General features: G+C 46.8%; 1 protein-coding gene across 4 annotated transcripts in view; it reads right to left on the bottom strand.

The window, feature by feature from the left end:
- Positions 1-26,006, bottom strand: part of PDE9A (phosphodiesterase 9A) — a 106,928-nt gene that overhangs the window by 45,580 nt on the left and 35,342 nt on the right. For 2 of the 4 annotated variants that reach the window (XM_069581692.1, XM_069581701.1), the window contains exon 4: positions 20,454-20,497. In XM_069581692.1, the coding sequence (XP_069437793.1) occupies positions 20,454-20,497 (44 nt within the window). Of the gene's footprint in view, positions 1-864; positions 1,304-20,453; positions 20,498-26,006 lie in introns of those variants that run through there. The other 2 variants (XM_069581721.1, XM_069581711.1) reach the window with 2 other exon arrangements.

The following is a 26,006-nucleotide window of genomic DNA, read 5'->3' as shown; positions in this document are numbered from 1 at the left end:
CCGACTCTGCTGCTGTGCACGCTTCAAGGAACCCGCCTCCGCCTCTCCCAGCCCTTCCAGGAATTGTTTGCTTCAGACAAATCTGCAGCGCAGACTGGCATAAAAGTCAGGTTTAACTGATTGACAAGACAGCCAAACCCTCCAATTCCTACTTCAGAGGTCAGCTGAAGGCGATGCCCTGGCCAGCTAGGCCAGTCAGCGGACAGGTACTGCTCTCTCCATGCCGTGCTGGGTGGCACAGAACAGTGGACAGAACGCTGGACTGTCCACGGCCATTCCTCCATCCTCCGCACACCCAGGCTGGTTGGCACATGTACCATCCTTCCTGAGGGCAAATGGGAGACAACCACAGCCCTAATAACACTCTGGCCCCACACTGTGTCTGCAGGGAGGCGGCCTGGGGACATCGGCACGGGTTCTGGAAACTCAACCCCCAACAGCGTCATGAGTAACACCTGTGGGCACGTGTGTGCTGCCTGGAGTCCACCGTGAGTCCCAGTCTCTCCTGATACATCTGTATAAGTGTTGCACAATATTTTTACTGTGTCTCCATGCTGTCAGTATGATGCACAAACTGTCTCACTTTATCCGTCTCACCCAAAGCCCTGAGCACCCTTCAAAAAATATACTTAACTGACTCCCTCCCAAAGCTTTTTCTAAAAACATGGATATTCCTTCATAAGGGCACGTTTTGCTTTTGCATTAGAGAAAATCACCCCCATCTGAGACCCTGAATATTGGGGGTGCATTTATTTCCAGAGCTGTGTGTAGGTAGGGCCGGGAGGGGACTTCCTGTCTGTCCCCTCCCACCCCTCCTTCTGAGGGTGGCATTGCCCCTCTCCAGGGAAGAAGGGGGGGACTCACCTCTGCTCCACTTTTGCTCTCCTGGCCCCTCCAGCCAGCGAGGCCATTCTAGCCCCGGGCACAGTCATGGCAATTCGCTGTTTATGGAGGTCATAAAACAAAGAGCAGAAGGAGGGCGCTTCCTTTACAGCCCAGGAGCACAATAAAGTGGGATGATGAACAGTGGCCTGGCCTCCCTGCTTAAAGGGACAAGCACCGTTTCCTCTGTTTGTCCTGCCAAGAAATCACCCTCGGCTATTGGCGGCCAAAGGGATGTTCCAGGCGATGCTCAGTGTGGCTTCGTCTAGATGCTTTCACTTCCTGGTAGCCATTCTGATGAGACAAAGAAAGCGAAGGGGACCCTGGGGCCCTGGCGACCGTATCTGATGTGGGGAGAGTGTCTCCTACATAGCTGTCTTGGCTGAGCCCTTGCAGGCTCGCTGCAGACCCGCCAGCCCTCGGCGGCAGGAACTGGACTGTGTCCCCTTCCGTTCTGGAGCTGGGATTCGAGCTCTGCATAGCTGAGTCTGACCTCAGATGTCTGGGCACAATTCCTCCCTTTGCCCTCCTCTCCCTTTAGGCTCAGTTTTTGAGAAAAATGTCTCAGAGGGAGTAGCTCCTGGGACAGACAGCAATGCAACTTTATTGTTTCATGATTGCAACAACCACGGCAGTCTTTATGGAGCACTTCCTAGATTCCAGACACTGTTCTGAATGGTTTGTACATGCTGATCATGTAAGGCTCCTAAGAGCCTGAAGCGGCTGCTGATGTAGCGAGAAAGCCTCGGTGTGACTCGGCCAGACCCCCTGGTGCACCCCAGGCATGTTCCCACGTGGGCTGCAAAGACGGGCAGTGTCGCCTGTGATTATATATCTTTTTCTTTTCCCTTATATTTCTTCTGATTTTTGCTTTATGTACCTTTGTTTCTCTGTTCTTAAGTGTCTAATGGTTTATGATGTCTATCTTCTTTGTGAATTGTACCTTTTATCACTAAAAATGTAAGAGAAAAGCAAATATTGTCTGTTAATGCATATGTGTGGAATCTATAAAAATAGATGAACTTATTTGCAACACAGCGAGGGTGGAAGGTGGGGTGGGATGAAACGGGAGACTGAGACTGGCATATATACGCTACTATGCAGAAAAAACGTAACTAATGAGAACCTACTGTAGAGCACAGGGAACTTTACTCAATGCTCTGCGGTGACCTAAATAGGAAGGAAATCCAGAAAACGGGGATATACGTATACATGTGACTGATTCACTTTGATACACAGAAGAAACTAGCACAGCACTGTAAAGCAACTATACGCCAATAAAATAAATTAACAATAAAAGTTAAAAGGCATCAACATAAAAAAAATGAAGATGGGCAGTGTCTCGCTGACCCATGAGGGCAAAGACATTCTGCATACTGGCCTCCTCTCTGAGAACATACCCCCGCCCTCTGCCACCATGGTATGATGGTGAGAAGAGAGAAGGACACCCTCAGAGGAATCTGAAGCTGAGAAGTAGCCGCTGACTGACGGTACATGCTGGCGGGACTTTGTCCATTATGTGATAACCTCATGTGTCTTGGTGATAGGACACCCTGTGGGAAAGTAGCATTACGGTGAGGCCACAGGGAGTCCACCGTGGACCACTGTGTCTGGGCTTTGACGGTGTGCAAAATGACCCCAGAAGATGGGTGTCAGCAAGAAGTCTCTTAGGGTCAACTCTGATCGAAGAAGGTGATGGATGATGGAGGCCTCATCTGACAGGAGGACTGACAGGAGGACTCTTGCAAAACTCTATCAGAAACTGAGCAGAACCAAAGGTTCTCCCCCATCTGCTGCATAATTGTAGAGGCTGCACAAGATAAATTAAAAATAAAAAAACCCCAGATGACACAGAGGTTGAAATGAGCATGTACTTATAATTGCCTTTCATGTGGCAATTATAAGTATTGGGTTAGTCAGAAAGTTCATGGAGGTTTTTCCATAACATCTTATGGGAAAATACAAAAGAACTTTTTGGCCAACTAGGTGGCTCAGTGGTAAAGAATTTGCATGCCAACATGGGAGGTGGGGGTTTTATCCCTGGGTTGGGAAGATCCCTAGGAGGAGAAAATGGAAATCAGCTCCAATATTCTTGCCTGAAAAATTCCATGGACAGAGGACTCTGGTGGGCTACAGTCCATGCGGTCACAAAGAGTCAGACAGGACTGCGTGACTGAGCATGCAGTACACCCAAAAACTAAACGCAAAGATGCTAGTGAGTGGTAAACAGATAGGGGATCTTAAGAGGAGAATCTACAAGCAAGAACATGACATTGTTGAATTTAAAAATATATCTGACATTAAAAAATCATGGATGGGCTTATAGCAGTTTGAAGAAGAACAGTCAGGGAAATTGAGGATCCATCATCAGGAACTCTCCAATCTGAAGAGCGGAAAGAAAAGAACATTAAAAAAATAACAGAGCCAGTCACTTGAGGGATAAGAACAAATGTTCTAACTACATGTAACTAGTCTCAGAAAGAAAGGGGAGAGAATGGAGCATAAAATACACTTCATGAAATAATTGTGACAATGTTTACAAATTTAATGAAAACAAATTTATACACCATGGAAGCTCAACAAAGAACACCAAGCAGGATAAGCCAGAAGAAAATGAGGGCAAAGCAGGGTCTAAGTGCTGAAGCCCACGGATAAAGGAAAAACACCTTCAAAGTGTCCAGAGAAACGGGACACCTTTGCAGGGGAACAATGACGGAAGATGAGCCAGCTGGATGGCATCATGGATTCAATGGACACGAGTCTGAGCAAACTCAGGGAGACGGTGAAGGACGGGGAAGCTGGCTGTCCTGCCCCCATGGAAGCATGCTGCAGTGCATGGGATCGCAAAGAGCTGAACACAACTGAGCAACTGAACAATAACAACAAAATGAAACAATAAAAGCTGACTTCTCATCAGAAACAGTGGAAGCCAGAAAAAAAATGGACATCTTTAGACTCCTTCTAAATACAAAAACAAAACAAAACCCTGATTGCAGCAACCTATACCCTGAAAAAGATTTCAAAATGAGGGCAAAACAGAGGCAAATTCAGAGAGGCAAAAGCTGAGAGAATTAGTCACTAGCAGTTTGTACTTCAGGAAATGTTAAAAGAAAAAAGAAAGATTTCAGGCTGAAGGGCTGTAACACTACTCAGGAGTTGGAATCTACAGGAAAAGGAAAAAAGCAGCAGAATTGGCAAAAAAAATTATCTTTAAGTTTCTTTTAATCATTTCTTCAAAAGACAGCTGGCTGTTTAAAAATCTCAATACTGTATTATGGAGTTTATAATGGATGTAAATTGTCTTAGTTGCTCCGTCTGCTGGAACAGACGCCCAGAGACTCAGTGGGTTGTAAACAACAGACATTTGCTTCTCACAGTGTTGGGGCTGAAGTCCAAGATCACGGCACCAGCAGAGTCAGTGTCTGGGGAGGGCCCACTGCCAGGCACATAGATGGCCACTGCTCCACTGTCCTCACAGGGCAGAAGGGACGAGGGAGCTCTCTGAGGTCTCTTTCGTTGTTTAGTCGCTAAGTCATGTCTGACTTTTTGTGGCCCCGTGGACTGCAGCCCACCAGGATCCTCTGTCCATGGGATTTCCCAGGCAAGAATACTGGATCTCCTTTATAAGGGCACTAATCCTGTTCATTGAAACTCCAGTACTTGGGCCACCTCATGCGAAGAGCTGACTCATTGGAAAAGACTCTGATGCTGGGAGGGATTGGGGGCAGGAGGAAAAGGGGACGACAGAGGATGAGATGGCTGGATGGCATCACTGACTCGATGGATGTGAGTCTGAGTGAACTCCAGGAGTTGGTGATGGACAGGGAGGCCTGGCGTGTTGCGATTCATGGGGTCGCAAAGAGTCGGACATGACTGAGCGACTGAACTGAACTGAACTGAACTGAAGTCTATTCATAAGGGCTCCACTCTCATGACCTACTCAGCATCCAAAGGCCCCCCCCCCCAAATGCCATCACACTGGTGGTTAGGATCTCAACGTGTGAATTTTGGGGGGACACAAGCATTCAGTGTATAGCATAGACGTCATGTATGGATGTGAGAGTTGGACTGTGAAGAAAGCTGAGCACCAAAGAATTGATGCTTTTGAGCTGTGGTGTTGGAGAAGACTCTTGAGAGTCCCTTGGACTGCAAGGAGATCCAACCAGTCCATTCTGAAGGAGATCAACCCTGGGATTTCTTTGGAGGGAATGATGCTGAAGCTGAAACTCCAGTACTTTGGCCACCTCATGCGAAGAGCTGACTCATTGGAAAAGACTCTGATGCTGGCAGGAGGAGAAGAGGACGACAGAGGATGAGATGGCTGGATGGCATCACTGACTCGATGGACGTGAGTCTGAGTGAACTCCGGGAGTTGGTGATGGACAGGGAGGCCTGGCGTGCTGCGATTCATGGCGTCGCAAAGAGTTGGACACGACTGAGCGACTGAACTGAACTGAACTGAACTGAACTGAAAGTGAACTGCGGCAATAGCTCAAAGGTTGTGGGGAGGAATTCTATGTTAAAAAGTCCTTACTTTTTATGTGAAGTGGTACAACGTTAATTTTAAATAGACTAAAAAGTTAAGGATGATTTAAAAATGGGCAAAGATCTGAAAAGACAGTTCAAGAGCAAAAGATATCCACGTGGCAAGTAACCATATGAAAAGATGCTCAATAGCATCAGGGAAGTGCAAATTAAAACCATAATGAGATACCACTCACACCTATTAGAATTGAAAAATAGCAAAAAAAAAAAAAAAACATCAAAAACACCAACACCACCAAATACTAGTGAGGATGCGGGGCAACAGGAACTCTCATTCATTGCTGGTGGAAATGCAAAATAGTACAGTCACTTTGGAAGGTAGTTTGGTGGTTTCTTAAAAAATTAAATGCACGATTGAGCAACTGCACTCCTGGGTATTTACCCCAAACAATTGAAACCCACAAGAAGGCAGAAGAAGAAGAATCCTGGATCCAAGATCAATAAAAGACAAATGACTGGGCTTCCCTGGTGGTCCAGTGATTAAGAATCCACCCGCCAGTACAGGGAACACAGGTTCAATCCCTGGGATGATTCCACATGCCTTGATGCAACTAAGCCCATGCACCCCAACTACTGAAGCCGGAGCACCCTAGAGCCTGTGGCTCTGCAAGAAGAGAAGTCACCGCAATAAGAAGCCCACACACCACAGCCAGAGAGCAGCCCTCTCTCATTGCACACAGCAAAGAAGAGCCAGTGCACCCAAGAAGGAAATAAATACAGGAGAAAACCAATGGCAACATTCACCCAAATGTTTACAGCAGCTCTGTTCATAGTGGCCCAGACTTTGACTCACTCAAGACCTCCTTCAGTAGGTGAAGGAATAAACAAACTACAGGATATTCATGGAACGTTAATCAACACTAAGAAGACATGAGCTATGACGCTATGACAAGGTATAAAGGAAACTTCCTCAGTGAAGGAAATCAATCTGAAAAGGCTGCAGACTGTATGATACCAACTATAGATATTCTGGAAAAGGCATCACTGCTAAGTCACTTCAGTCGTGTCCGACTCTGTGCGACCCCATGGAGGGCAACCCACCAGGCTCCCCCGTCCCTTGGATTCTCCAGGCAAGAACACTATGAAGACATTAAAAAGATTCGTAGTTGCCAGGGGTCCAGGGGAAAGGACAGATGAACAGGTGAAGCACAGAGAATTTTTAGGGCAGAGAAACTACTCTGTATGACTCTGTAGTGGTGGATGCAGGCCATTATGCATCTGAAAACCCAGACTGTATACCACAAAGATTGAACCCTGATATTAACTATGGACTTTGGTTGACAATGACGCGTCAGTGTTGCTCACTGATTACAATGTATGTAAAGCTCTAAGACAGGATGTTGATGGTGGGGGAGGCTGTGTGAGTGTATAGGGAGGGAATATGGGGGAACTCTTCCTGCTTTTCACACAACTTTGCTTTTTTAATTGGATCTTCAAAAAAAGAAAGCTTGTAATTAAAAAAAAAAGGTTAAGGATACATAGTGAAGTATAACAACCAACTAAAAGTTATGCTAAAAAGTAGAGGTAAAAGAGTCAATAGAAGAAATAAAATAGAATACAAAATTTATCCAATGAATCCAAGAGAAGGAAGAAGAGAAGGAACAGGAAACCAAACCCAAGATCAAAAAAAAAGGTACCATGATAAACTTAACCTTGAGCATATCAAGAAATACATTACACACAAATGAATATAGGTACTCTTGCCTGGAGAATCCCAGGGACAGAGAAGCCTGGTGGGCTGCTGTCTATGGGGTCGCACAGGGTCAGACATGACTGAAGTGACTTAGCAGCAGCAGTAGCAATACCCAAATTACATAAAACCTTTTAGAAAATAGAGAAAAAAGCAAACCTCCCAATATATTTTATAAAAACTTGACAAAGACATCACAAGAAAAATGGCGTAAGCCAACATCCCATATAAGCATGGATACAAAAACTCCTTGACATATTATTACAAATAAAATAGAGCAATATATAAAAGGAGAATACATCTTATATCAGAGTAGAGGATCTGTATACCTCTTGTTAAATTTCTTCCCAAATATTTTCCTAGGAATACTTCCTGAGAATACAAGTGGAATTATCCCAGAAATGCAAAGCTGTTTTAGCATTTGAAAATCAGTCACTATAATTCACTATCTTAACAGAATAAAGGAGAAAAAAAAATCATGTCATCCCAGCAGATGCAGAAAGAACACGTAACAAAACTTAACACCTGTTTATATATGGAGAAGGAAATGGCAACCCACTCCAGTACTCTTGCCTAGAAAATCCCATGGACGGAGGAGCCTGGTGCAGGCTACTGTCCATGGGGTCGCAAAGAATCGGACATGATTGAGTGACTTCACTTTCACTTTTCACTTTATATTGAGAAAACAACCTTTAGAAAACTAAGAATAAAAAGAAACTTCCTCAACCCATCTCAGTAGGTACACAAAGAACATCTGGCAAAATTTAACAGAGAATTTTGTCAAAGACCATTTGACAAAAAGAACTCTGATCCTCAATCTGATAAAGGACACCTATGAAATATCTATATCTCATGTCACACCCAACGGTAAAAAAGTGGATGCATATTCCTTATGGTGGGAATGAGGTAAGGATGTCTGCTGTCTTGTATTGCAGTTTCAACCAATGCAATAAGATAAGTAAAAGAAATAAAACCCCCAAAGACTGGAATGTAGGAAGTAACACTGTCTTTATTATTAGAAGATATGATTGTTTCTATGGAAAAATCCTACCATTCTGTAAAATAACCAGAAATAAAACATGAACTAATAAGCAATGTCACAAGATCCTATGTCGATACACAAATATCTACCGAGGAGGAAGGGGTGTGTGTGGGGGATGAATTGGGAAATTGGGACTGACACACACACAGTATTGATCGTTGCTGTTCAGTCTCTAAGTTGTGTCCGACTCTTTGCAACCCTATGAATTGCAGCACACCATGCTCCTTTGTCCTCCACTGTCTCCTGGAGTTTGTTCAAATTCATGTCCATTGAGTTGATGATGCTATCTAATCATCTCATCCTCTGCTGACCCCTATCATTTGGCCTTCAATCTTTCCCAGCATCAGGGTCTTTTCCAATGAGTTGGCTCTTCGCATGAGGTGGCCAAATATTGGAGCCTCAGCATCAGTCATTCCAATGAATATTCAAGGTTGATTTCCTTTAGGATTGACTGGCTTGACCTCCATGCAGTCCAAGGAACTCTCAAAAGTCTTCTCTAGCACCACAGTTCAAAAGCATCAATTCTTTGGTGCTCAGCCTTCTTTATGATCCAACTCTCACATCCATACATGACTACTGAAAAACCATAGCTTTGACTAGATGGACCTTTGTTGGCAAAGTGATGTCTCTGCTTTTCAATATGCTGTCTAGGTTTGTCATAGCATTCCTTCTAAGGAACAAGCATCTTTTAATTCCATGGCTGCAGTCACCATCCACAGTGATTGTGGAGCCCAAGAAAATAAAGTCTGTCACTGTATCAATTTTTTCCCCATCTATTTGCCATGAAGTGATGGGACAGATGCCATGACCTTCGTTTCTTGAAAGCTGAGTTTAAAGTCAACCTTTCACTCTCCTCTTTCACCTTCATCAAGAGGGTCTTTAGTTCCTCTCACTTTCTGCCACTGCAGTGGTATCATCTGCATATCCGAGGTTGTTGATACTTCTCTCAGCAACCTTGATTCCAGCTTGTGATTCATCCAGCTTAGCATTTCGCATGATGTACTCTGCATAGAAGTTAAATAAGCAAGGGGACAATACATAGCCTTGTGTATTCCTTTCCCAATTGTGAACCAGTCAGGTGTTCCATATCCAATTCTAAGTGTTGCTCCTTGACCTGCACACAGGTTTCTCAGGAGACAGATAAGGTGGTCTGGTATTCCCATCTCTTTAAGAATTTTCCACAGTTTGTTGTGATCCACACAGTCAAAGACTTTAGTATAGTCAATGAAGCAGAAGCAGGTGTTTTTCTGGAACTCCTTTGCTTTCTCCATGATCCAACAAATTTTGGCAACTTGATCTCTGGTTCCTCTGCCTTTTCTAAATCCAGCTTGTACATCTGGAAGTTCTAGGTTCACATATTGTTGAAGCCTAACTTGAAGGATTTAGAGCATTACCTTGCTGGAATGTGAAAGGAGTGCAATTGTGCAGTAGCTTGAACATTCCTTGGCATTGCCCTTCTTTGGGGCTGGAATGAAAACTGACCCTTTCTAGTTCAGTGGCCACTGCTGAGTTTTCAAATTCCTTAGCACACTGAGAGTAGCACTTTAACAGCATCATGTTTTAGGGCTTTAAATGGCTCGGCTGCAATTCCATCACCTCCACTAGCTTTGTTAGTAGTAATGCTTCTTAAGGCCCACTTGACTTCACACTCCAGGATGTCCAGCTCTAGGTGACCGCATTATTGTTATCCAGGTCAAAAGGTCATACCTTTTTTGGTATAGTTCTTCTGGGTATTCTTGCTACCTCTTCTCAATCTCTTCTGCTTCTGTTAGGTCCTTACCTGCTTCTGTTTCTGTCCTTTATTGTGCCCATCTTTTCATGAAATGTTCCTTTGAGCTTCAGTTTTCTTGAAGTGATCTCTAGTCTTTCCCATTCTATTGTTTTTCTCTATATCTTTGCACTGTTCATTTAAGGAAGCCTTCTTATCTTTGCTTGTTGTTCTCTGGAACTTAGCATTCAGTTGGGTATATCTTTCTCCTTTTCCCTTTCATACTATAGACAAAATAGATAACTAATGAGAACCTACTATGTAGCTCCGGGAACTCTACTCAGTGCTCTGTGGTGACCTAAATGGGAAAGAATCCAAAAAAGAGGGGATATATGTGTACATAGAGCTGGTTGCCTTTGCTGTGCACTAGGAACTAACACACACCACATTGTAAAGCAAGTATACTTCAATAAAATATTCATTTTAAAAATATACAAATATCTCCTGTAGTTTTTATAAAAGAGAAGCAAACAAATGGGAAATTAAGATCTCACTTATGCTAGAAAACAGAGAATGCTGAGAAACAGATTTAACAAGAAGTATGCAGGACCTTCATCCTGAAAGCTCTAAGTCTTGCTGAGTGGAGGGATGTACCATGCTCATGGCTGGAAGATTTAATATTGCTTAGATGTTATTGTTCCCAAATTAATCTATATATTGAATGTAATCCAAGTCTAACTCAGAGAAGACTTTTTGAAAGAAACTGACAAGTTGATTCTTCATTCTAAAATTTGTAGGGAAAAGAAAATGACCCAGGGAACCAAAATAATCCCCAAAGAAGTACAGATGTGGAAGATTACTGGATTCCAAGCTCTAGCAATTGAAGCTGTGTGGTCTTGGTGTCAGGACAAACAGATGCGCGAAACAGAACAGAGCCCAGAAAGGGACCCACACATGACTCGATTAATTTTCAACAAACATGCCAAAGTGGTTCTTTTTGCTACGACAACTGGATACATGTATGGAAAAAAAAATACTGTCAACCCCTTACTTCACACCATACACAAGATTAATTTGAAAGGGGTCACAAATTAAAATATACCAACTATAACCCTAAATTTCCAGAAAATGTATCTTCATGACTTGGGGTAGAGAAAGGCTTCTTAAAGAAGACACAGGAAGTACTATACATCAAGAAAACTTGCGTGATTGACTTCATCAACGTAGAAACTTCTGCTCATCAAATGACCGCTTCAAGAAGATGAAAAAGGTAAGTCACAAATTGGGAAAAGATATTTGCTATATACATCTCACAAATGAGTGCATCCAGAATATATGGTTTTCCATAAACCAGTGGTAAACACTGGGGCTTCCCAGGTGGCTCAGTGGTAAAGAATGCCTGCAATGCAGGAGATCCAAGTTCGATCCCTGGGTTGGGAAAATCCCCTGGAGAAGGACATGGCAACCCATTCCAGTAATCTTGCCTGGGAAATCTCATGGACAGAGCAGCCTTGTGGGTTACAGTCCACAGGGTCCCAAAAGAGTCAGACACTACTGTGTGACTAAACAACAAGTGATAAAAACTAGTACAACAGTCTAAAAAATGCACAAAATGCCTGGAATAGACACTTCCCAAAGTAAGATATTCAAGTACTCAACAAGCACAGGAAAACATGCTCAGCAATTATTAAGTCATCTGAGCAATGTAAATTTAAACCATAAAGAAATAAGATTTTACGCCTACTTGAATGTCTAAAATTAAAAACACTCAGAATGCCTGGTGTTAGGTTGGATATGACAACCGGATCACACATACACTACTGGTGGGAACATGAAATAGTACTGCCACCTGGGAAAACAGTTAGCCATATGGACTAGCATCACTTCTAGGTATTACCCAAGGTAACTGATGAATGTGTGTATAAGAAGACATTACAATGCTCACCACAGCTAAACCCCAAGCTGGAAATGTCCATCCACAGGAGAATTACTGGCCAGCTATGGCGCGCTCATGAAATAGAATACTACTCAGCGACACGAGGAGATCAACCCAGTCCATCCTAAAGGAAATCAACCCTGAATACTCATTGGAGGGACTGAGGCTGAAGCTCCAATACTTTGGCCACCTGATTCGAAGAACCGACTCACTGGAAAAGACCCTGATGCTGGGAAAGACTGAGGGCAGGGGAGAAGGTTGTGACAGAGGATGAGAGGCTTGGTATCATCAATGGACGTGAGTTTGAGCCAACTCTGGGAGACAGTGAAGGACAGGGAAGCCTGGCATGCTGCAGTCCATGGGGTTGCAAAGAGATGGACATTGACTTAGGGACTAAACAACAACAGAGATACAAAGTAAATAAACTACATGTGTGAATCTTAAAAACACGATTCTGAAGGAGAGAATGCAGGCATAAAAGAGCACGTTCTCGTGAAATTTAAGAACAGGAAGGAGCAATCTGCTGGTGGTGAAAGAAGTCACACAGAGGCTTCTGATGGTGTGTGGGAACTGACTTGAAAAGAAGCACAAAGGAATCTTTTCTGGGGCGATGGAAACATTCTTTGTCTTGGCTGGGGTGGTGGCTGCGCACTTTCATCAAAGTTCATGACAGAGGACCCTTCACGTGTGTGCATCTCAGCGCAGTTAGGGAGACACGGACGTATGCGTGGGGTGTGTGGCTGTCACAGACGCCTGGAGGCAGAGAGAATGGTTTGCCTCCCGGAGGTACTACATAGTGGTTCCTCGGTATTCGCAGGGGATGAGTTCCAAGACCCCGCCCCCCAAGGATACCAAAGTCTGCTGATGATTTTGGTATCCTGAGTCGGTCCTCAGCATCTGTGGATGTGGAGCCCGTGGACACCACCCGCCAGCTGGACCAGATTCTGTTGCCATCACGTGCGGATTCTGTGTTCAGTATCTCTGTTTGCTGCCACACTGCTGACAGTGATGTCCTCAGTGTTCCTGAAGCTGGCTAGACCACCCCACAGATTGTGTGAACATGCGATTCCATAAAGCTACGGAAAACAGAAGTGGACTAAGCTCAGAAACCTCACAGGAGAGTGGGAGCACTTCATTTCACATGCTGAACCCTTTTTGTTTTCAAAAGAATGCAAGTAAAGATGACTAAGGCTAGGATGACCGAGCTGTGGGCCATGAAATTGCACTAAAAATAGAAAATATTATTAAGAACCATTATTATTGCTTCTAAGCAACATGCTTGTGCTCAAATGTCAAGCGTTAACTTGACTGGCAAGGGAAAAGCGAGCCAGACCTCCGTGTGTAGTTTCAGGCCTTAGGAAGCACTCCTGCTCTATTAAAATTCAACAATTCCAGAGAGATGCAGTCAGCCATGCAAACATGCCCTTTAGGGCATTTTAAATGATAGCACCATTTAGCGAGTGCTCCCCGAGTGGCAGGCAGCGTGCTGAGCAGTTAGCGTGAATTACTTCATTTATCCTCAGAACTGTGCATCCTGACATCTGCTTTGCAGGGAAACGGCAGTGCAGTATGGTCGGCTCGCTTTTCCTGAGGCCACTTCACCCAACTGACCACTGAACGAGGGTAGGTGGGCAGTCCCTGTTTCTTAGACTGGGATCCTCCAAAGCTGACCTGGAGACAAAGACTCGGGCGCCAGCAGGGCACTTGGAGGTGATCCCAGGAAAGCTGGGGGAAGGGGAAGCGAGGAGCAAAGGCTAAGCTGGGAAATGTGAGTAGAGGAGCAGGTACAGGAGAGCGCTGAGCTCATCGCTTTGCATCCCTTTGGGCAACTGCGTATTTGGTGGGTATCCGTCCCCCCGAGGGGCAGTCCATCACTCCCTCTCTTACCAGGAGGACCCTTCTTGGGGTGTCAGTCCTCAGAGACTATAGCCTGCCCCCTTTGCAGAGAAAGTCTGAAGTTAGGGGGCTTAACTCGGAGAAGGGAGTTCTTAGTTCACACACGATCTTATCTCAGACCCTTCCTCCAAGGTGGCTAGGCTCTTTTGCTTTTTTAATTGATATACTTTACCTAACACAACTTATCTTAAAAATATCTCATTTCAACATGTACCATCCCCTGGAAAGTTTGCCCACAAAAGTTCACAGTTGCATCATTCACAGTAGCCAAAAAGTGGAAGCATCCCAACATCCATGAGCTGGTGAGTAATAAATACCCCGTGGCTCTTCCACAAGATGGGGTGAACGCCGACCTTCACTGCAACACAGAAAAACCCTGCCAACATCAGGCCAAGTGAAATAAGGCAGGAAGGACCCCATACTTCATGATATGACACGTCCACAACAGGCCTGTCCGTGGAGACGGCAGGCAGATGAGTGGTTGCCAGGGTGAGGGGACAGGAGGAGCTGCTGGAGGCTATGGGGCTTCTGCTGGCTATGGGGCTTCTGCTGAGGGCGATGGAAACATTCTGGCATCAGTGGGCAGTGATGCTGGGACAAGAGTGAAACCGCTACGAACTACAGAATTTGTGCACTTGAAAATGGAGGATTTCATGCTATGTGAATTACATCTTGATAAGAAAACATGAAACATAAACATTATCCACGACACATTTTATATTCCTTTTCTCCATACTGGGCCTGCGAAATTCTGTGTGTATTTTGCCTTTACAGCACATCCGCCTCTGGTTGGTGGCTGGCCTTCTGATACGTGCGTTCCTCTCCCCGCGGCCCATGCATCCTAGGGGCAGCACTGGGGCCCCTCCCTGAAACTCTTTCAGCTTCCCGTTCAGTCCTGACTTCGGCAAGGGGCTCTGGCAGCCTTCAGTCAACAAGGGAAAAGGTCCCTCCTCTCCAGGGACCCCTCCTCCCCATGGGAGCTCTAATCATGGGGTTTAGAATGCAGTGGCCCTACTCCGACGGTTATCTGCCCTCTTCGCTCCCCACCGGCAGGTGGGGGTACACAGTGGGTGCGGTGCACGGGTTGGAGGCTAAAGTCATGTATTCCAGAATTAGGAAAAGCCCACTGTTTAATCTGCTCACATCATATAAAAATGACAAATAATCTGACGGTTTTCAAAAGAAACAGTGCTGTCATCATAAAAAAAGATGCATGGAAGTTTTGTAGCTGCCGTTAACTTTTATTTTACTCATAAAAGGGAAAAACAGTCCCTCTGTGTGACTGTCTCCCAGGATGCGGCAAAGGGAACATTTTTCTGAAACGGAGCTGGTAAACAGACCTTCCCAGTGTACGGTGGTGGCGGGGGAGCGGGTCGTGTGGGTCCTCTGTTCTGGAGGACACAGCTGTTCCACGGCCCTTCCTCGTGGGGTGGGGGCTGTTTCCTGCTCCTAAGACAGGCCCTGCAGCCCGTCTCTTTTATGAAAAGCCATGCTTTGCACAAAACTCTTCTCTACACTGTTTCCTAATATCTAAATGGGCTTCCCTGGTGGCTCAGATGGTAAAGAATCTGCTTTCAGTGCAGGAGACCCAGGTTCGATCCCTGGGTCAGAAAGATCCCTTGGAGAAGAAAATGGCTGTGCACCCCAGGATTCTTGCCTGGAGAATTCCATGGATCGCAGGGCAGCAAGACTTGGGGGGCATTTTTACACTGCTTGCCCCACCAGGACTGTCAGGAGCATTTATGGAAATGTGTGACTCAGCAAAGATGGCGGGGGTCTCTGGACAGGACAGGCCCAGAGGCCTGGTAGCTGCCTGTGAGTCTGGGCACAAGGCTCCCATGTCCTCTCCCGGGGTTCTTTTTCCCACCATTGTGTATGTGGCCTGATGACTAAAGGGCAAGTGAGACTCCTGACAGGTCCTGACTCAGGGCTGTGCGGCCAGGACCGGTCACCGAGCCAGGGTAAAGGCTGGAGGCCATGGGCAGCCGGTTTGGGTGGTACTGGATGGGAGGTGGAGGCTGTCTGCACAAGAGAGCCACAGAGTCAAAACTCCCACAAGCAAGCTCCAAAGGGCAGAGAGTCACACGGAAATCCTTCTGCCTTCTTCCCCTAGAGACAGTCCTGCAAATACCTGATTACACTGCCAGGCCCTGTCTTCCCTTCCTGAAGCTCATCCCTATCTCATCCACCTGCTCTTGTGTTTTTTTCTCCTCTTTTTTCTTAAAAGGCCCCTCTTCTGGTGGTGTCAAGTCGCGAGTATCCTTCCCAGGGAATCCAGTCCCCAGGGTGGGGCCTCAGGGCTCAGTTCGCAGTCCTCTCCTCCCAAGGGCGCTCATTGGGCCCGTGGCTGTGGAGCGCCACCCACGGAGGAGCTCATTAGGTCTGTGGCTGCGGAACACCCGCCACGCTGAAGGTCCAGTGCCGAGGCATCACACCCAGCTCAGATGTGCCAGCTCCTCCAGGCCTGTCTACCAGACACTGAGGTCCAAGAGGCTAAACCACATTCCCCCTGCCCAGACTGACCCTCAGCTCACACTCTCATGGGGCTGCCGTTCCACCCTCGCCATGTTGTTGCTGTTCAGTTGCTAAGTCATATCCAGTTGTTTGTGACCCCCGTGGACTGCAGCACGCCAGGCTTCCTTGTCCTTCACTAGCTCCTGGAGTTTGCACAAACTCATGTTCATAGAGTCAGTGATGCTATCTAACCATCTCATCCTCTGCCACCCTCTTCTCCTCTTGCCCTCAATCTTTCCCAGCATCGGGGTCTTTTCCAATAAGTCGACTCTTCGCATTTGGTGGCCAGAGTAGTTGAGCTTCTGCTTCAGCATCAATCTTTCCAATGAATATTCAGGGGTGATTTCCTTTAGGATTTATTGGTTTGATCTCCTTGCTGTCCAAGGGACTCTCAGGAGTCTTCTCCAGCACCACAGTGCCACCCTCTCCGTGGCTCAGGCCAGAACTCAAGGCTTCTCTGACAATTCGCTCTTTTGCATCCCACTTCCACCCGGCCAGGAGATAAGCATGACTCTTCCCTCAGGACATGTCAGAGTCTGGTCACTCCTCACCGCCTCTGTTGCCCTCCCAACACAGGAATCAGGGCAGCAACTCCTCATGGGCCTCCAAGGCCTCCATGACCTTTATCCAGTGTCCCCAGCCTCATCTCCAATATCTGAGCTTCAAGGAGCTGGAATGCAGAATGTGTGGTGGTCAGAGGAGGTCAGTGGAGACCTCACAGGGATGGCGCCTCAGCCACCAGATGGAACTCTCTCTGGAGCAAGGGTTCTCCAGAACTGACCTAGCAAAGCTAAAAGACAAGTCTCAAAGGCATCAAACCCACTTGTAAGTAACTCAACTATCTGCCATGACAAAGCCCATGCTCTCTAATGGGACAAAACAAAATCCAGCTGACCCACAACAAAACAAAAAATGCAAACATGGATATACAAAGACATGAGAGAAAATATAATTGACTATTGAAAGCAAAAAATGATAACCATGTATTATGGAGTTTAGAACATGAGTAGGAGTAAAAAGTATGAGATAAAGCACAAAGAATGAGGCAGGAGAAACGGAAGCTCACTGTTTTGAGAACCTTGTATTCTGTAGAGTGGAGTAATATAATTAAAGGCAGACTGTGATGAGCTGATGCTACATATTGAACACCAAGAACAGCCACAAAGGGATAAAACAAAGAAGCACAGCTCATAAGTCAAGAGTGGAAGAAAAAAAATGGAATTAAGAAATGTTCAGCATCAAAAAGTGTAGAAAGAGAGGAAAATATCAAAAAAGAAAAATGAGACCAATAGAAAATGAATTACAAGAAAGTAGATTTAAACCAACTATATGGATAATTACATTTAATGTAAATGTAATATAATGTAAATGTAAAGCTTAAAAACTTTCAGTAGATTTAAACCCAACTATATGGATAACTGGGCTTCCTGGGTAGCTCGATCGGTAAACAATCTGCCTGCAATGTGGAAGACCTCGGTTTGATCCCTGGAGGAGGGCATGTCAACCCACTCCTGTATTCTTGCTTGGAGAATTCCATGGACAGAGGAGCCTGGAGGGCTACAGTCCATGTGGTCACAAAGAGCTGGACACGACTAAGCCACTAACACACACACACACATATGGATAATTACATTTACTGTAGAGGGCTCAAAAACATAACCAAAAAGCTGAAATTGCCAGAACTAATAAGAAATCCACTTCAAATATAAACATGTTAAAAGTCAAAAAGAGGGAACGGGATGTAACTAGGAGCACTGAGTACAGGAAAGCTAGAGTGGTGATAGTAACATGAGGTAAAGAAGACGTCACCAAAAAGCACCAGAGGTAAAGCACAAATTTTTATAAGAATAAAGGGGTTGATTCATCAAGAAGACACAACAATCCCAAGGATGTACCCAATAACAGAAACAGAAAAAGCATGAAGCAAAACCCAAGAGAACTAAGAAATGAAATCACATATCCACAACAGGGTTGGATATTGCAATTCTTATCCTTCAGTAATAGACAGGACAAGTAGACAAAAAATAAGTAAAGATACAGAAAATTTGAACTACACGCTATCAACCAACTTGAACTAACTGACATTTATAGAATCTTTCACCCAGTAACAACAGTACACACTGTTTTTTAAGTGTATATGGAACAGTCACCAAGGTGGTGGCGTTAGCTGCTCAGTCGTGTCTGACTCTTTGCGATGCCATGGACTGTTGCCCGCCAGGCTCCTCTGTCCTTGGGATTCTCCAGGCAAGAATACTGGAGTGGGTTGCCATTCCCTTCTCCAGAGGATCTTCCCAACCCAGGTATCAAACCCAGGTCTCCTGCTTTGCAGGCAGATTCTTTACCATCTGAGCTACAGGGAAGTCCCAAGATACACCATGAATCTCAGTAAATAAAAAAAGACTGAAGTTATATGGTCACAAAGGATTGACCAGAAATCAATACCAGGGACTTTTCTGGTGGTCCAGTGGTTAAGAATCTGTCTGCCAATGCAGGGGCAATGAGTTCCATCACTGGTCCAGGAGGATTCAACATGCCACAGGACAACTAAGTCCACAAGCTGCAACTACTGAAGACCGTGCACCTAGAACCCCCGCTCTGCAACAAGAGAAGGCAGTGCCTTAAGTCCATGCTGCAACTAGAGAATAGCCCTCACGCAGCAACGAAGACCCAGCACCGCCAAAGAGAAATTTTTAAAAAAGAAATCAGTACCAGAAAGATGACTGGAAAATACCCAAATATTTGAAAATTAAATAATATACTTCTAAATAACAAATGGATCAGAAAAAGAACTACAAGGTGTTAGGGACCAAACGACGGGCTCTAGGACCTGAGTCATGTTTACCAGAAAGAGACAGGATATGCGCTCATCCTGCCTGGCCAATCATGTAACGCCAGCTACTCCTGTAACTGAGACAAAGAACTGCCTGTATATAAGCTGCCATACTCCTTTGTTCGGGGCTCTTGTCGGATTCCCTTGTGTGGGATGAGACTTGGGCCCTAGCGCGCTAGAGATAAACTCCCTTCTTGCCCTTGCATTACCGTGGTGGACTTGCTCGCTCTCTTGGTCGGTTCGGAGATACGGGCTCGGAGCATAACAAAGGTAAATTAGAAAATATTTTAAGCTGAATAAAAATGAAAATGCAACACATCAAAATTTGTGAGATATAGCTAAAGTATGCTCTGAGGGAAATCTCTAGCTTTATGTTATTATATAAAAAAAGAAAGATCTAAAATCAATGAGCCAAGCTTCCTCCTTCAGTAGCTAGAAGAAGGAGAGCACATTAGATCTGGATCATTAGAAGGAAAGAAACTGCATGGAAGTATATATGTATTTTTTTAATAAAATGAAAAATGTACTAAACCACATGACCCGGTAATCCATTCAGTCCCACTGACTCCAAGGGGAATAAAAATGTTATGTCCCTGTAAATGCTTGTTCTTTGATACTCATAGTCGCCTTATTCATAAACGCTCCCAACCTGAAATAACCCAGATGTCCTTCAACAGGTGAATGGATAAATAAGCTGCGGACCAGCCACACCTGGAATGGTACTCGCCAATAAAAAGGAAAGAAGGATACATACAAGCCTCAAAAACAACTTTGGGTCAAAAAAGGGTGCATTTTGTGTAATTTCTTCTCTATGAAAGTCTCAGAAAGACACATCTAACCTGTGGTCTCAGTGAGAGGGTGTGGCTGACACAGACCTGCAACAGAGGCACTGGGGTTAAGCAGGAAGAGGCACAAGAGAACATTTTTAGGTGATGAAAACATTCCTGGTCTTGGTTTTGGTGACAGTCGACAAGGATGGATAAAACTTTCAAAGCCTTATCAAAAGATACACTTAAATAGGAGCATATTATTACGCATGTCATACGTAAATAGGAGTGATCCAAGATCCAGAAGGCAATGGGACTTTAACAAACCAACACCACTGAGTCTATGAGGCATCCTGAGGGCTGGACTTCTCGCGTTACAGTCTGAATGGACAGCACAGGTATTGGGCCCAGGGAGACAGGAGTGGGGTGTCACCCGTGTCTGCTAGGTTGTCAAGACAGGGCATTCTGGGGGGCTGGGCACCTGGGGGGGACTCAGCATGGCTGCCTTAACAGCAGTATGTGACTTTACATTCTGTGACGGCACCGGGCTTCAATTCAACGCTTAACTCATACATATTCAATCCAGGGGCAGCCTACAGCTTCCTATGTCTTTTTAATTTAAAAAATGATAGCAAGGCCTTACCAGAGAGTTGCTTGATGGCCACGGGTCTCACTTTGTAGGGAGTTCTGCAAGAGAGAAGGCAGTTCCACTGTTAAGACGCCGTCAAAGATGTCCACGCGCATCTGGCCCAAAAGATAAGCACTTGGGCTGAATTAGAATTCATCAGTGAATTAGGTCCTTTAAAAAAATGAGCTTCTTTGGTGGTTCTGAGCTTCTTCATTCAGAGAAATTCTCAACATTTAAATATATTATTTCAACAATGGACCCCCTCTGTTATGTTCATATTTGGCTAATAAAACAAGCACGTTGAATGCGGCGGGGACGGCAGAGTTGCCTTGGTCCGCCTTGACACCTGGCTGATGCAGGAGGCTCTCCCACTTTGGCTTGGTTTGAGCTCCTGGTGACAGCATCCCCCATGCACACAAGAGAGGATGGTGTCAATAACTCAGGTGAAAATGCACTGGCACCTTGGTGATGTCATCACCAGTAATCAAGAGACCCACGGGGGTGGGGAGAGAATATTGGTGATGTCACCAGATTGAAGGTCATGGTCTCTGACATACAAGGACCCCCCAGGGGGTGGGGGGAGATGATTAAGTCAATGGGAAACAGGCAAAGAATAGGAACAGGCAATGGTTGACAACAGTTAACAAAAATAAAGAGAGGCACCTCAACAAAGAGGCTATTTTTTTACCCAGCGGTTTAGCAAAATTCTAGAACCTGATGCCAAGAGTGCTACAGGGCACAGGGAATCAAGACTCTGACAAGTACTGCTGGTGGGAGTATGGACTGCCGGCACCCTGGGGAGAGCAACCGAGCTGCATGGAGTCAAGTTTAAAATCCACTGTCTCATCAGGTGAATCTAGGAATCAAAGCATTGACTCTTTTGATTCTTATGGCAGCGGCCCCCAACCTTTTGGCACCAGGGAATGGTTTCATGGAAGACAGTTTTCCACGGACGGGGGAGGTGAGGGGGGGGACTCTGGGATGATTCAAGTGCATGACACTTATTGTGTACTTTACTTCTAGTATTATTACATCTGCTCCACCTCAGATCACCAGGTATTAGGTCCTGGAGTCTGGGCACCCCTATCCTACTGGGGTATCTTCATATGCCGCTTGTTCATTCATTCAGCACAGTTTTTTCACCGAGTGCTCAGTGTGGTTGGGTTCTGGTAACATAACAGCGAACCAGACAAAAAGGCTTTGCCCTCACGGACCCGACGTTCCACGGTCGAGTACACCTTGAAAGGACATGGCTGCTGCCTTTCGAATGAATAAGAAATACTCAGGCTCGTCTCCACTGGGGGTGGAAGATGCATCAGCTGAACTGTGGAAGGTCGCAAGGTTGTTAAAGAGATGGAGACAGTGTACAAGTACCGAGGTGGAGGGATGCCCACGACACCTCATTAGGGAGATGAAGCAAGAGACAGGGTCACAGGCAGACAGCCAGCTAAGCCCTGGAGGAAGAAAGGGCAGGCGCTGGGAGGATGCGCACCAAACACCGAGCCTGGGTGTGAGTTAAGCCCCTTCAGGCACGCCTGGCTCTGTGTGGCCCCACGGACTTCAGCCCACCAGGCTCCTGTGTTCACGGGATTCTCCAGGCAGGAATACTGGAATGGGTTGCCGTGTCCTCCTCCAGGGGATCTTTCTGACCAAGGGATCGAATCCACGTCTCTTACGTCTAACCTGCATTGGCAGGTGGGTCCTTTGCCACCAGCATTAATTGGGGTCATACCTGTGGTTTAATGGTTTCCAGGCCACAGAAAAAAATTGTCTGCAGTGTAAAATGCCGATAAAGTATAAAAATAACAGCTGCGTGGCACTATGGCTGATGGACAGACAACTCCACGAGGGTCTCAAATCTTGGCCTCCCAATGAGGGATTCCTCCTGGAAAAGCGTATGGAGGGGCAAGGCCCCCAGACCTCCTCATGGAAGCACCTTGCCTAGAGAAAGGGCCTCTTCCAAAGACCCCTGGAAGCTGGTTATTTGGGATGTGGATACCTTCACTACAGAGGCTTCACAGTAATGGTATCTGGGTCCTGGAAGATCACAGAGCACCCTCCTCAGAACCCTTGCAGTGTGAAGTGTGGTCCCACCTGCTGAGCTCGTGGCGGGGAGGGGCCGGCCAAGGTAGTACCAGCAGTCTTGGTCCTCAACACCGACAGGCTGAACAGGGTGACTTCATCTTCCCTGGTTCCCCCCACCCTAGCAGGCGTCAGCTTCATCAGCTTGCAGACTCTGGGAGACAGAGCTCCAGGAGGGGGGCTCGCTGAAACCCCACGAATGTGCATGGAGCTGACTGTGAACCAGTTGTGGCATGCTCCGGGCCATGTGTTGGCCCCACCCAGGAGAGGAGTGAGGGTCTGGGGTCTGGGTAACCAAGTGAGAGGCTGGAGAGCCACGGTGAGGTGACCGTCACCACCCCCCTCTCCTCCTCCCTCTGCACCCCTCCCCCATAAGCAGCACTGACGCTGGGGCCGTGGGGACAGAGGGAGCCTGGTGCTTTCCCTCCCTCCCCCTTATCCCGGTTTCTCTTTTCTCCCCCTCCTCTGTGGCCACAAGACTGTCTCTCCTCCCTTCCTCCCCACAGGCCTGATGCGGGTGCAGGAAGTGGTGGTGAACCAGCAGAGCAGGTGAGGGAGGTGGGTGAGGGGGAGAGGCAGAGCCGTGCATCCCAGCACACGCTGACCACAGCTGGGCCCTGCAAAATGACACTTGGCTCCTCCATCCTTAATCCTCTTGATTCTCAATGGCAGGGTGTTCTCAGAACCAGTCACGGCGCTTCCACAATTGAATAAACTCCTGCCTCGGCCCGAAAATGAGTTGCAGCTTCATTATTTCTCCCTCAACATAAACCACTTTCCACTTGCCTTGAACTTGTATTTGTCTTTTTCTGAAATGTAACTGTGTCTTTTCAAACACGTTTAGTGGGAGCCAGGATGGAATCCAGGAGGCGTTTTCCCAGCTGGCGTAGGTGGTCCCATACGCCACCCATGCAAGTGCTCAGCCATTCCATGCAGTGGACACCTTGCGCATCACAGCTTGGCTAAAACTGGACCTAAAGGAGCGATTGTGTCACACGCGTGCTGTGCCCTCCTCCACATGCTCTGCCCTGCACCCCATCTTTCCCTGAACTATTTAAGCGCCTGTTTCTCTCCTTTGATGAGGGTCTTGAAGCATTAGTGGCAGAAACAGAAGGTGTTCTCAGGAGGCAACGTGCCTGTCAGTGGGACATCATGGGACCCAGAATGTCCCCAGTCCAGCAAGGACCAGATGCTCGGTCCCTCTCAGCAGGATCTGAGCAAAGTTGGGACGTGTCTACTTGCGTTTGCTGGTTTTCAGGAATCGGGTGGTTAGCAATCAGCTTTCTTACCATTTCTGAAAGAAAGAGGAAGCCACTCAGCCCACTATTTGATAGGAGCCCCTCAGACTTAGGTGAATATACGCCAGGTTATTTAAATTGCTAGTCTGAAACATTTGCTGATCATTAAGGCAAGAAGTATTTTGAAGAGAGAGTCAGAAGGTCATGAAATTTGGCTTGAAACGAGCTGAAAAGATTAGTATAAGAGACGGGGCAACTGGGACCCTGATTCCTGATTGGTATCCAGCTGATCACCGTCAAGAGTCCTTGGAATTTGGAGAAAAGGCTGTGAAAGCGCCCCATGAGAGCATGAACTGGACAGAAGGCAGGTGAGGCGGATCATCTGGTGCCCCCAGGGAGCCCCTCTTGCAAGATGGTTCCTGAGTCTTGAGGCTGGCGGGGGTGGGGGTGGGGGGTGGACAGGCGCTGACCAGGCTGGCAAGGCTGAGGGGCTGCAGGGTCTTCAGAGATGGAGGAAGCTGGAGGGACACAACCTGATGTGACTATCTTCTGGGAAGGAGCAAAATTCATCCAGCACTTTCCAAAAAGGGAAACCCTGTGTTTGGACATGACCTTCTGGTCACCGCTGGGCTAAGCCCCCGCCCAGGGTCAAGGGTAGTTCCTTAGGTTTCCCACACTTTACATCCGTGATTCTGGTGTTGCATGTTCGAATCACCTTTGTGGTTGTGGTTTAGTCCCTCAGTCCTGTCTGACTCTTTGCGACCCCAGGGACTGTACCCCGCCAGGCTCCTCTGTCCATGGGATTCTCCAAGCAAGAATACTGGAGTGGGTTGCCATTTCCTTCTCCAGAAGGTCTTCCCAACCCAGGGATCGAACGTGGGCCTCCTGCACTGTAGGCAGATTATTGACCACTGAGCCACCGGGGAAACCCTGGAATCACCAGGTGAGCTTTAAAAATAAATCCCTCACAAATCTGAATTCACTAGGTCCTAGTGGGGGACTGGTCATCAGCACCTTTTTGAAGATCCCTGGTGGTTTAAACCTTCAGGCAGGGCTGACGGTCACTGTTCTGTTGGGCTAGATCACACTACGCACATATAAAATGGGCAGGACGGCCCAGGGGCAGCTGGAACGGTGGCACTGGAGAGCAGGAGGCAAAGGAGCAGATGGGAGACCTGGGTGGGGGCTCGGGTGTGAAACCTTGGGAATACTGCCTCTTCAGGGCTGAGAGCAAGAAAATAAGCACAGATGGGGAAAAGCTGGAGGGGGTAGCTCCAAAAATGGAAAAGGTCCACAACCCCACTTGCAGGGAGTGGATGAAGGCAGCAGACAGAGATGCTCAGTGGTCAGAATGGTGATCAAAGGGGTCCCGGCCAACATCACCACCACCTGGGAACCTGCAGAAATGCCAGCTCTGGGGCCCCACCCCAGACCTAGGGAACCAGATGGAGGGGTTGGGGAGCAGGAGAGAAGGGGTTCTGCTTCAACCAGCTCCTGGGGATGCACACGAGGCTGGTGGCCTGGGGGCAGTGCATAGGTCTGCAAAGAGAAAGCTGTGGGGACCACTAATACCAGTTCCCAGCCTCTGCACCATTAACCTTCAGGCAGGTGAGTCTGGGGTCGGGGGTGGGCCTGGCCCTGGGCTCGGGGACATGGAGCAGCAGCCCTGGTCTCTGCCCCCTGGGTGCTAGACACCTGTCCCCGCTGTGGCAGCCAAAACATTAGACTTCCCTCAGCGTCTCCTGGGGAACAAAACTGCACCCCATTGACAAGGGCTGGCACAGAATAAAGTGCCAAACGAGATATGATGAAGTGACAAAACAGAATAGACAACCTACAAACTGCTTTAACTAACTCAGGACACACGCAGCTTTGCTCCATCAGAGACCAGATCGCACGGACAGGACACTTCCCCTCTGATGACATCATTTTATCTTGTGGACGTCGGGGGTGACAGATCACTCGTGCCTTTCCTCATGAATACAGATCTGGGTCAGGCTGGAGCTGGTGCTGCAATTTACAACAATGTCCTTGGAGTCTTTGGGGATTCAATTAGCATTCTTCCTTCCGGGGAGCCCGGAGCCGATAATCAGAGCGTAATCAGCACCAGAGCACGTGGGAGCAGAAACTCCTGATGATGCAATTAAAAATTCAGGAGACTGATGGACACAGCAGGACGGGGAGGGGAGGCCTGGCAGAAGCACCCAGTGCTCAGGGCAGGACAGTATTGGCCGCCCACCACTGAGCT

The sequence above is a fragment of the Ovis canadensis genome, chromosome 1 (genome assembly GCF_042477335.2).
Source record: "Ovis canadensis isolate MfBH-ARS-UI-01 breed Bighorn chromosome 1, ARS-UI_OviCan_v2, whole genome shotgun sequence".
Lineage (NCBI taxonomy): Eukaryota > Metazoa > Chordata > Mammalia > Artiodactyla > Bovidae > Ovis > Ovis canadensis.
This window is presented reverse-complemented; position numbering and strand designations above follow the sequence as displayed.